At 29.0% G+C, this 13,225-nt stretch overlaps 2 protein-coding genes across 2 annotated transcripts; both read right to left on the bottom strand.

The window, feature by feature from the left end:
* Positions 1–1,853: 1,853 nt before the first annotated feature.
* On the bottom strand, positions 1,854–3,858 carry LOC145843198 (uncharacterized). The gene is made up of 3 exons (XM_082950658.1): positions 3,851–3,858; positions 3,350–3,584; positions 1,854–2,212 (listed from the first exon to the last, which is right to left on the bottom strand). Exons 1-3 carry the CDS (start codon positions 3,856–3,858, stop codon positions 1,988–1,990), a joined length of 468 nt encoding a protein of 155 aa, XP_082806784.1. The 3' UTR covers positions 1,854–1,987.
* Positions 3,859–4,043: 185 nt separating this feature from the next.
* Positions 4,044–8,895, bottom strand: LOC145843197 (UNC93-like protein). The gene is made up of 4 exons (XM_082950657.1): positions 8,827–8,895; positions 7,135–7,248; positions 5,658–6,060; positions 4,044–4,705 (listed from the first exon to the last, which is right to left on the bottom strand). Exons 3-4 carry the CDS (start codon positions 5,965–5,967, stop codon positions 4,044–4,046), a joined length of 972 nt encoding a protein of 323 aa, XP_082806783.1. The 5' UTR covers positions 5,968–6,060; positions 7,135–7,248; positions 8,827–8,895.
* Positions 8,896–13,225: the final 4,330 nt, after the last annotated feature.

Genomic DNA, 13,225 nt, shown 5'->3' with positions numbered 1-13,225 from the left:
TTTAAATATATGTTATCATCTAAAAATGTATCTTAAGTGTAATCATAAAGTACCGACACAAATTATTTCATTCCTACTTTTATTTTTTATGTTTGACTGCCTTAAGACTATATATACACTTTGGTTACTTTTAAATATACTTTTTTTTTAAATTTATTTGTTTGTAGCGTTTTCATAAACACTCATATCAAAAAACTTAATACTTTAAGTTTTTAACTTTTGAATTTTTTATCACAATGGGCCCGCGACTAGAATTATAAAAATTAAAATATAAGGACAGTAGTTTTTTATTTAAATAAATTTTATGCTTAAACGAAATTAACTATCTCAAGACCAATCTTAATTAGCATTTCTACAACTTTTTTTCTTATTTTCAACATAATGAAGCTGCTTTTTGGTAATTGTTAAGTATCGAAAAAATAACATTATCCTAAAAATTATATAACTCCTTCTTAAAAACATTGATAAAAATAATAAAATTACCTGCACAAGGAGATACGATGTATATGACAGGGAAAACAAAAATTATTATTTAAAAGCTCAATATTTAAAAGCTGTCACGAAAGTTTCAAATAAGCTTTAGGTATAGTGGAGTTTTAAACGGAAATTTTAAGTCTAGATTTTGTTAACTTTTGGTTGAAACAAACTTTATAAGATGTTCTGAGAACAGTCATTGTTTGTGAGTAAGAACTTGTTGTTGATACACTAGTCCTGATTTAAAATTAATATTTTCAAGTTGACAATTTGCAAGTCAAAACTTGGAAAATTTTTTTTGTTGAATAATCTAAACCTAAAAGCTCACAAAATTGTTACTAGAATGGAGAAAACACAAACACTTTGTTGAATTGCCGGAATAAGTGTTAAACAGCGATATTTTATACAAACAGTGAACTTTACTCACCTTTACAAAATTTCTACTTACTGTTTTTGATGAATAATGGGCAGCTAACTTTACAAGTCACTACGTTTTATTGACTGTATAAAGTTATTTAGAAACCGAGTAATAAATATAAAGTAATACTAACACCCAAGAGATATATTAAAAATAGCCCGAAGCTCAAAACATTTCAAAGAACATAACGGATAAAAAAATTCATACTTATTTAATAAATCAATGCTACTTTAGTCTATTTTTTACAAATCAGACAGAAAGATTGAGTAATGTATCTTTTATAATAAAGAGCCTAAAAACACTATCTAAAAAACTTTGTTTCAAAAATATAAGTAACTTTTAAAAATAACGTGGCATAAATAAAACTTGACAACAATATAAGTTTAAGTAAAAACAATTTAAAACTTTAAAAAGTTTGAACTACAAAATCTACAAAGAAGTCTAAAACAATAAAATATTTTTTAAATTATAATTTTATACTTGAAACATAAAATTAAACTAACATATTTTACATCCAGCTTTTATTACATAAATAAGTCTAATGTCAGTCTCTAGATCTTATCCAAAACAACAACAATAATAAATGTAAAGATTTATTAAACACCAACAATAGTATAAAGAAAAATTAAATAAAATCGATAGACAAATGTAGACGGAATTTAAAACGTGTATAAGGAAACAAACAACTTTACATAGACACAGAAAATTTTTAAAAATTAAAACATATATAACAACATAAAAACTTTGTCAAAGAAATAGTTACAGAAAATAAAAGGGTTATTTGAAAATTACAGCTTGTTAAATAACTACTAAGTAAATGAGATTTTTAAACTTCATATTTTAAAAATAATAAAACACTTTTACTATAAACAAACTAGTCTAGAACTAACTGTATAAAACAAATATTCCTTCATAAACTTTATACTTAAAAGCTACTTAAATTTTGAAAGCACAGGTAATTTTATTAACTAGAATTACTTATTGACAATAAACTAAATTAAACTAGTTAATCTATTAAAAAATCCTTTTAAACCTTTTTTAAAACCCATAAAAAACATAGCTCAAAACAACACCGCCACCTAGCGGATAAAACATTTACCAAAACCTCGACTCCTTGTCCCGCATCCTCCAAGCAACCAGCAGCGTCCCGGTGCCCACGGTGGTGGTTGCCATGACGAAAGCCAGCTGGGCGACGGGGAGCATGACTCCGCTCAACCCGTACAATATGGTCGCCGCAAGGGACTCCCACAGGCTCTGGAGGGCCGAGCTGGCGACCAGGTCGTCACCGGAAGTCCAGATGAGGCAGTAGAGCGCGGGAACCTTTGAAAATATTTCAATTAAAGAGGCAACTGCGGTCGTGTTTAAATTAAACTCGTAGCTTTAAAAGTGCTTTTAAAACCTTTGTAAAAAGTTGTTCGTGAAGTTTGCCAAAGTATCCTATGTTGCCCCCTATGGCCCTCTACAACCCCCTTAGGAGACATTTTAGCAAGTCAGGGGGCTGACTAAGATATGTTTCACAAAAACTTCGACTGTACGTTCTGATGTTCTTATTAAAGAGAAAAAAGGTCTTAGGCACAATTCACAGAAGATTTAGAACTTAATAATGTTATGCATTCTGGAGCTTGAAATGAGTATTTTAATTTACTAAAAATGGGGCGTTTGCACAAGTGAATCAAGGAAACCTTGATGTAGTACACATTATAGTTTAAGTTGTTTATTGGGATCAGCAATCTGTACTAAAATTATAAGTTTTTAACTGAAACTACTTCGTTGAACATTCAAGTGTCTCTGTTAATATAACACAATTTAAATTACATTATACTTATTAAAACACCTTTATGCTGCTACAAACGAAAATACAAGCTCATCAGACATCAGACAACTCTTATAATTCTAATGTAAAATTATATGCAGCTCTAAATCTATTTTTAAATTTTTTATGTTTAATTTCAATTCATACTCACAAAGAGGACTTATAGAATCTAAGTAAAAAGTTAATCAAGTAGTTTCTAAAAATATTCTGTTCCGCTCCCTTGGGCAAATCAGCGGACTTGAAGGGAGCTGTGACTTAGATGCGTTTCACGAAAAATCTGAAACTTAGACTGCAGAACCTCGGGTTTGTATTGAGAAAAAATATAAGCTCCCAGGCACAACTCACTGAAGATTTAGAACTTAACTAGATATTATGGGGTTTGAAATGAGTGGGGCGATCATGATTTAGTTTACTGAAAATTTGTGCAAGTGAAAAAGGGAAACCTTGGTGTAGTACAACTTATAGTTTGAGTCGTTTATTGGGGTCTGTATTAAAGTTATAAGTTTTTAAGTGAAGCTTAATTAAGTGTCTTTATCAGTATAATACATTTTCAAATACATTTTTTCTAAATAAAACACCTTAAACCCGCTACAAAACAAAAGCTTATTGCAAACAGCTCATACAACTCTAATCAATCTACCAACTTGTGACTTCATGATTCCGTTGGTCACCCCAAACCCTCCTGCGATGACGTAATAAACCCATATGACGTCACTGGGCCGCCACACAAGTAGGGCGACGAGGATGCAGGTTTCCAGGGCGGCCGGACCAGGATCACCATGGAGACGGGGATTTTTTTGGCGAGGTAGGCGGAGGAGAAACTGCTCATTGCCATCGCCGCCCCCAACACCGCCATGCAGTTCGTCACGTGAGTAATTCCTTAAAATGTAAAATAAAGCTTAAAGTGCCTGTAACGCATTTGGTATAAATAAAAAAGAAAAATTAAGCTTCTGAGTTTCATTACATTGCCGTATTTTTATTTTTTATTAAATTTAGCTTTCTTGAATTTTTACTTTTCTGCTTGAGGAACAGTAACTTTAATTTAACTTGTTAATATACACATATTTAGACAAAAAATTTAACTGAAAATTTATAAAGTTTAATAACTTAATCTAGGTATAAACAACAGTTTAAGTTTTAAATACCTGTCCATATGACTGAATTTTTTTTAATACACAATTCTCTCTAATTCTTATAAAGTTTGAAGATCAAGAAAAAAAAAACTTACAGTAGTTATGCTTTCACATTTCAAACTATACCAATATCTAGAACTATTCAAAAAAATTCTATGTTAGAAACTTATTTCAACTAAATCAACTAAATTTCACAAAATATTTACTAACCAATGGCGCAAGAGATCCAGGCGCTGGTGAACTGGCCCATGACGAACGCCCACAAAAAACCCCCCCTCATGGTGATGGGCATGAGCAGCAATGCGGGCTTGTCCCTCCTCAAAACCTTGAAGATCAGCTTCAGCAGCCTCAACGTGCTTTTCTCATCCATAACTTCAGGGAATTTCCCTTCTGCTGCTTCTATGTCGTTGCTACGGAAACTGGGTTCGGTTTCGTAGAGGAACAGGCACGAGAGGGCGCCGACCAGCTGCATGGCCAGGAAGACGCCCAAGCCCAACTTTACTTTCTCCCTCGGAAGGGAGTTCACCTCCGACGAGGAATTCTGGGGAGCTTCATCCATTGTGTAAAACAGCCCGCAGTCGGTGGAATTGTACGACGTCATGTTGCTCGTCGTGACGTCATTCGACGACGTCACGGAAGCGAGGAAGGAGATGACGAGGTTGCCGACGATGACGGCGAACGAGAAAACGGCGAAGAAGACGCCGAAGAACAAGTAGGTGGTTTTTTCCGCGCTTTTCTGCCGCGCGGTGGCGTGCCACACCGCAACCTTGGCCACGTAGACCCGCACGCTGCTCCATAACAACGAGGCGCCCGTCCCCAGCAACACGGCGGCGGGAACGATGGTGTGAGCGACCGGGTAGAAATTTGCTGCGAAAAAAGTTATAAACTGAAGCGAAGTTTGTTTATTTATGGTGTTTGGGCTTATTAGTTTATAAAAAATCTTTAATATTTGAAAAGAAATATTTTTAAACACAACTGAGTCGGTATAATAGCTTTATATAAAAAAAAGTTATATTATAAATTTTATTTGTACTGTAGATTAATCATTGATTTTATAAATAAAACAAGTATTAATAAATAAATAAAGAATGATAATGAAGCATTAACAACATTTTAGTTTGAATGATAAAATTTTGTTAAGTTTCTGACAAAGTATTGATGCTTAAAACCGTCTAAAATTATGCTAACAAAAAATATTTTTTGTTTTTCAAACATATTTTATGCATTTAATGCTCAGTAGTTATATAAGCGTGGTTGCCACAAATTTAGTTTTTTATTGTTTTATGAATGTTTTACTATACAAAATACAGTAAGGAAAAACCTTCAACTACAATCACTAATGTAAATAAAAAGGGGTTAATAATTTTTTTGACTATAGGCTTGTTTTGACATAAGCCGTAAACATTTAATTAATTTTTAAAACTAACAAAAAAAAAATATTTTTTTATCTATGCAAATTTCAAGCAAAGCGGTCGATTATGTAAACTAAACAAACATGTAAATATATTAAAATTACTTTTCTCAGGTCTAATCCAGTTTTTCAACTTAAATTAGACAGAATACATTAAACTAAGTTCATAGATATTTTTTATTGCTATTGTCTTTTTTTAATTATCTATCGTTACTAAACGAATCAAATGACGAAAATAGTTATAGTACTTTGTTATACTTGACTGTTGTATAAACTTTATAACACAATGACACACAACATACATTAACAAAAATGTTCTTAAAAAAAATTCTATAAATTGCTAAACAAAATAAATTGTTTTTTTTTTCAATTCTTCATATACATTTACTAAAATATAAACTTTCTAACCTTTAGGCGTGAACCGAAACTCTTCGCTCACAATCACGAGATCGCCCCGACCGACGGAGCACCTGACGGCAAAGCTGACGTCATCACCGTGCCTCACAGTCACATTCTCCCCGTCGCCACGGCAACCGTCAGGCTCCCGTTGAAGAACTCCCGAAACTTCTCCACTCCCACGAACTCGCTCCGCGCCCACCCGTCGAAGAGCTGGTAGTCGCCTCCCCCGGATCCAGCAGCAGCGGCTTGACGAACCACTCCGGGCGAAGCGTGACGTCATCGTCGCTTTCGCCCGCGCACGCGAGTTCAATGACGTCATAGCTTCTGATGACGTGGTCGTTTGCAGGTTGCTTTGTGAACCGGATGTTGGGGGGCCTCGTCGAGCTTCTCACGAATTTTTCATCCCCGGCAGCTGGAGTGAGAAATTAGTTATCAAAAGTTAGTACATAAAAACTTATTAAGTTATTTAACACCAAAGAATTATTGGATGCATGGTATCTGAAAATTTCTAGTTAAAATTTTTGATTTAATCTTAGAAAGAAAAAACCGGCGGAAGTGAAAAAGCGGAAGCCTGAACTTTCTTGTGCCAAACTCAATCAAGGTAAAGCTTTGATTACACACTTGATCATTAGACCATGTTGTGGTCAAACTTTTTTAAGTTGTCTTAAATTTAAAAGAAAAAATAAAACAAAGTAATTAAGTACTACAAAATACTTATTTTTTTATTTATGAACTTTAAAAAACAGTATCATATTTGTACTTATACACAGCTAAATGAGCCAGTACAACAATAACAAAGTTTTTATATAAAAACAAAGTTACATTATGTAAGCAAATAATGCTTTCAAAAATGCTTGTATGACAGTTAATACTTTTTAACCACAAAAAGTATGTATGTACCACAAAATCAAGTTTTATTTAGAAGTAAAATTACAATGACACGTGAAAATTGTATATGTAACCACAATAAGAGACGGCTTTATTTATTAATCAAAGTTTAAATTTTGACTTGTTTTTGTTTGACCAAAAAATTTTAGTGTACAGCTAAAAACAATTTAAATTGTATTCAAACTTGTAATGTGTATCTCTTTAAAATGGTTTTTAAAAGCTCAAGTATCCCCTCCTATATTTTAAACAAAGTGTGTTCAAAAGAGATTACATAAAGTTATTTTAATCGATTTGAATATTTACCCACAATGAAACTAGAATTAGGTACTAAATATTCTTTTAAAATCTTTATTTTCATTGAAATTAAAAAAATGAATCACACAGTGAACATTTATAATAAACAAAATCTATTTGATAAGAATAGTACAAACTGATATTATAATTACATAAACCAGGTATTTACTTCTATAAAAAAAAGTGGTGTACTTTAATATAATAGAAAAAAGAATTTTAGCTTTCAAAATTAGCTTTCCTGTATCATTTAAATTTAAGTTACGTTTTTTGTTATTTAAATCTCTATAAGATTAATAAAAATAACCTGAAATGTATTTGAACTTCAATTAGCCATTGAAACAAAAAAACACAACTCATCAATTCACTTTGTTTATCGCCACGATTTGAATGAAGCACCCAGCAAGTCTCTCTCCATTAACTGCAAGTGAGTTGAAAGTATTTTAAAATAAAACGTGCATGTCACCGTGGAAAACTGGCTAATTTTAAACAAATACCTTTACCAGTACATATGCATTTAAAATTTCAACAGTTACAGTTTGTCGCAAATTTTAAATAAGTAAACTTGATTGTAGTTGTATACAGCTCTATATACTTACATATTAACGAAATACAGTTAAGGTTTTTAAAAGCTGTATAAAAAACTTTTATCTTTTTATAAACCACCATGAATATATGTAACATAAATTTATAATTAACAGAAATATAAATAGCATTATGTTATAATTACCTTCAAAGGAGCGAAATCTAAACAAATTATATTTAACTAAGCTCAAATTAAAAAGGAACATTCAAGACATAGATACTAAAGAGCTCCACTGAAACAAAGAGATAAACACCTCGTTAACCACTTGTTTGCTAGATTATGTTATCCTAGGCCAATTAAATTCAAAGCAGATATCTTCTGGTGATGGTTACAATAAACATTTTGAATTTAATTGTTTTTTTATAGATGACATTGTTTGTTTTGTTATTCAGAACTAGAATGGTAGCAAATGACACACTCCATGCCAAAAGAACTATTAAGTGAAGCATTGCATAACAATGCTTGGTTAATTAAAGTAAACAAAGCATTTCACTAGGGGCTGCAAATGTTTTGTGGTTGTTAAATTCGTAAACAGTTGAAAAATATTTTCAATGATCTAAATTCGAAAAAGAATTGTTTTAAATGTGAAACAACGTACACAGCCATGGTGTGATGAAATAGTATATAAATAATATCACTGAAAGTCTATCTCATCCTATGTATTTTGAGATAAATACCTAAAATTTACAGGAAATGACAATTAAAGTGTTTACAAAATCTGTCACAAAAACTTTTTTGAATTTTAAGAAGGTTTTAAGAACTTTTGGTCACAAGTTTTCTAAAATTTGTTACATTTTATTTTGCAAGGAGCGTTTTCTGAAAATTTTAGTAAATCAGTAACTATTGAGAAAGATAAATAGGTAGATAACTTTAAAGAGGCAGTATGTAATAGAGAGGGTGTAATTGTTTTGAACTTTTTTGCTAAGTGAGCAATTATGAAAATAAGCTTGTAAAAAAAACATTTATGAAATCAATATGCTAAAATTAGTTGTACACTAAAAAATTATTATTCAACAAATAGGTTCTACAGCACTAAGTAAAATGCTTATTAATAATAAGACTTACCTGTAAAATTTGTAAAACAAAACATTGGTTACATTTCAATTAAATTTCAGACAATTCAAATTTCAACAATTCAAAGTTTGAAATTTAATTTCAAAGGACCATAACTAAAACGTAATATGTAATATACTAAAAACTTTTTATTCATTATATTTTTTTAATATTTTTGGGTATATGTCTAAAACTAGCTTTAAAATATAATAATATTTCATAACTGTTTTAATAAATATTTTTTCCAACAAAAAAAAAAATGTAGTTATCACAATTGTTGGAATTTGAATCATGTTCACCCCAAAATATTATTAAAGTTTTCAACTAACATAATCTAATATTTTGCTGCATAAAACTAACCTAAAAGCAGACTGTCTTTCTGACAGAAATGACAACCATAAATTGTAATTTTAGGAGTGGTAGTGGTACATCTTTTCTGTCCGAACAGCAATTTACCAACTTCCTTCTGTGTTTAATTGAAAATACTTACTATCAACATCTCAACCATTGTTTAAACTTAGTATGTACTGTTTAGTTATGTTTTATACATTTACTCTTTTGTTTTATGAGCATTGAGCAGTAAATTTATTGAATTTTCTTATATAAGTTATTGAATATTGTTTAAGAGTTCTTGAAATTTCTAGCTGTAAAAGACATAATTTATTAAATTTAAATAAATCAGACGTGTTGCAACTAATCTTTTAAATTTACATATATTTATTTTGCTTAAGTTTCTAAGGATAATAAATTAAAATGGTAAAAGCAATTAAGATTGTTTAATATCTTGTGTAAAAAATTAACTTTTAATTTATTATATTAATGATAGTGGCTTAAAAAGTATCTAAATTACCTATTATATATTCTATAAAATTGTTATATTTCATATGCGCAACCCAACTGACTTTCTTTGAATTTCAAACAGTATAACAAACTAGTAAATAAACTATGCATTATCAAGTATAACTACATACCAGATCAGTTTATGTATTTCTATAGTATTATTTAGTTGAGGATGCGACTTTAAAAACAATCTTTAAGTTAAATAAAGTATACTTTAATTTATGGTACTTTTTACAGTTCAAGAATTATTATGTAAATAGAGAGATACTCTGTAGTAAAAAAAAATAAACTGACATTTTTTTTTTATTTTGGTATAGCAAGTTTTCTCACAAGTACAACAAATAAAATTAAATTAAAACATTTTAAAATCATTTAAAAACAATAAACCTAAAATACTTCAAGATGAAATTTTTAGAATTAAATTTATTAGTGTATTGAAAATTTAGTTAAATAATCACTTCTCTGTTTGTAGCAGTATAGTATTTTGAAACCTAAAATACTATACTGCTACAATTTCATAACATGTTAACAGCTTTCAAAACTAAGCTTAACTTATTAATACAACAATCACCTTAGGTAATTTTAATAAAAAAAAAAGCATAATATTTCTTTAATAAAAATATACTTTAATTTAGATAAACTAATTAATTTTAGTCGCAATCAGTGTTTGATTTTAGTAAAAGTTCTATATCAAAAACCTTTTTTTATGATTAAGTCATCTAAATATCAGTCATGGACTTATTGTAAAAACTTGAAGAACATTAGTTAAAATTTGAGGTAAAATTACAATTTAATGAAGCCTTTGTTTGCTTTCTAGTATGTGCCTTCAATAAGAAACCTAGGGAACTAAGTGGCTTTGATTACTTAAGGGCATAGGGGGGTCCAACCTTTTTTTTTTACTAAAAATAATATTGTATCTTATATAAAAGTTTAAAGTACAAGCCAGTTTTTATAGAATTAAGAAATCTTATTTAACTTTTGAGATATTGTAATTTCTATAAAAAGTTTCCAATACAAACGTACGGACTGCAAATTTTTCAATGTCAATTTTCTCAGAAATTTAAAAAATCACTAAAAATCTATCTCCTCCTTCATTTTTTGAGCTAGAGACCTCATAATTTCAGGAAATGTTCCTTTTGTAATTTACAGGGTTGCCACTCTTTGAGCCAAAAAATCTTCCCTGAGTGACCAAAAATTTCCCTGAGTAACCTTAAATTTCCCTGAGTTTCCCTGAGTATTTTTCAAATCTTAAAAAAAAAATTTTCTCTTCTAACACAAATTATTAATACCTCATTCTCTTTTTTCTTCTTTATTAATAAAAGGAAGGTTGTATAAGAAGTAATTGCATTATTTTTACTCTTAGAGACTTTCAATTTAAGATGTTTTTTCGACATACTGTGCGATTTCAATGCCCTTATACCCATGTTGGATAAGGCCATTGGTGTATCATCACCATTGAGATCTTAATTGGCTAAGATTTTTTCTGGCTAAGATTCAAAAAAAGACTGAAAACGTTCTGCTTGAATAACTTCATCGCGGCTAATGTTGGCTAAAGTAAAAACTGGCTAATGTTGGCTAAAGTTAAAGTTATCTAAAGTAAAAACTTGGCTAAGATTTTTTTCTGGCTAAGATTCAAAAATATTAATAAAAAGCTAAAGTAACAATAAAAAGGCTTACAAACTGATGAAAAAATAAAAACAAAAAACATAAACAAAAAACTCAGTTTTAACTAATTTAAAACTCGAACTAAAAATATTAAATCATAACAATTTAAAAAAAATCTAAACAAAAAAACTTAAGTTTTTAAACCTTACTAAAAAAAAAATACTGTTGATGGTTATTATTTATTAAACTAAAAAAAGCTTTGAGAAAAGTCATATCACTATTGACGATTTTAAAAATAGTAATAAAAAAAGTAAAGTATTTTACGAAGTACCTTTTATACATTAAATTTCTATTATTAAAACTTCGCGAGTAATTGTTTTAATAACCTTGCATATGAGGCAATCGAGTCATACACTATTGATGAATTTAAAAATAGTATTAAAAAAAGTAAAGTATTTTACAAAGTATCTCTTATACATGAAAAATCTAACATTAAAACTTCGCGATATCTGTTAAAGTAAATGTTTTAGAGCATAAAACTGTTATTGCATGTAGAGTTTAAAAGGTAAGAACTTTATACAAATTACTATTTTAAGATAATATAAAAAAAATTTCTAAAATTTAATAGGTTAGTTATATCAAACTAAAAATAATAAATATAATTTGTTTCCATACGCCATTTATTATAAATTAAGCTACATATACTTTTATCCTTTGTTTGATATAAACGTTTATTACCTAACTTTTATAAGTTAAGGTTTTAAATCTCTTTATATCTTGTATAACTAAACACATAATTTAGTTTCTAAACAACTTAACAACTATTTTAAGTAAACATTAAAACTTTTAAAAAAATATATATAACTGTTACATAAACTTAAATTACATTATCTAATCAGTACAGCCGTTGCGTTGACAACCTTAAATTTAAATTCGACGAATTTAATTAAAATTTAATCGCGGGCATATTTTATTTAAAGTATTTTGAATAATTTATAAAGTGATTTTGGAAAATATGTTATTAAAATTACCTTTGTTACATGAATAATCTGCGTTTAAAACTTAGTGCTGTATTAAAAAGAATTTTTTCAAGAACTAAACACTGTCCTTGCCATTATCATAACTTCCACAGTTATACTTGAAATCTTGTTAAACTATGTAAAATCGTTCTTAAATGTTACCTAACTTTACCAAAGAAACAAAATGTTTTCATATGTTGTACTTAAAAAGTTAGGGTCTTTTTAAAATTACCTTTTTACGTGAATGATCTGCTATTAAACTTAGCGCTGTAACAAAAAGCATATATTTAAGAACTTAACACTTTGTTTCTAGGGTTCATAACTTCTATGTTTTTACTTGAAATCTTGTCAAACTTTGTAAAATTGTTTTTAAATGTTAACAAAACGACCCATTTAAACAAAATTTGTATATATCATGTACTTAAAAAGTTATGATCTTTTTAAAATTACCTTTTTTACGTGAATGATCTGCTATTAAACTTAGCGCTGTAACAAAAAGCATATATTTAAGAACTTAACACTTTGTTTCTAGGGTTCATAACTTCTATGTTTTTACTTGAAATCTTGTCAAACTTTGAAAAATTGTTTTTCAATGTTAACAAAACGACCCATTTAAACAAAATTTGTATATATCATGTACTTAAAAAGTTATGGTCTTTTTAAAATTACCTTTTTTACGTGAATGATCTGCTATTAAACTTAGCGCTGTAACAAAAAGCATATATTTAAGAACTTAACACTTTGTTTCTAGGGTTCATAACTTCTATGTTTTTACTTGAAATGTTGTCAAACTTTGTAAAATTGTTTTTAAATGTTAACAAAACGACCCATTTAAACAAAATTTGTATATATAATGTACTTAAAAAGTTATGATCTTTTTAAAATTACCTTTTTTACGTGAATGATCTGCTATTAAACTTAGCGCTGTAACAAAAAGCATATATTTAAGAACTTAACACTTTGTTTCTAGGGTTCATAACTTCTATGTTTTTACTTGAAATCTTGTCAAACTTTGTAAAATCCTTTTTCAATGTTAACAAAACGACCCATTTAAACAAAATTTGTATATATCATGTACTTAAAAAGTTATGGTCTTTTTAAAATTACCTTTTTTACGTGAATGATCTGCTATTAAACTTAGCGCTGTAACAAAAAGCATATATTTAAGAACTTAACACTTTGTTTCTAGGGTTCATAACTTCTATGTTTTTACTTGAAATCTTGTCAAACTTTGTAAAATCCTTTTTCAATGTTAACAAAACGACCCATTTAAACAAAATTTGTATATATCATGT

The sequence above is a fragment of the Thalia democratica genome, chromosome 8, assembly GCF_965202585.1.
Source record: "Thalia democratica chromosome 8, ktThaDemo2.hap1.1, whole genome shotgun sequence".
In the NCBI taxonomy this organism is placed as follows: domain Eukaryota; kingdom Metazoa; phylum Chordata; class Thaliacea; order Salpida; family Salpidae; genus Thalia; species Thalia democratica.
This window is presented reverse-complemented; position numbering and strand designations above follow the sequence as displayed.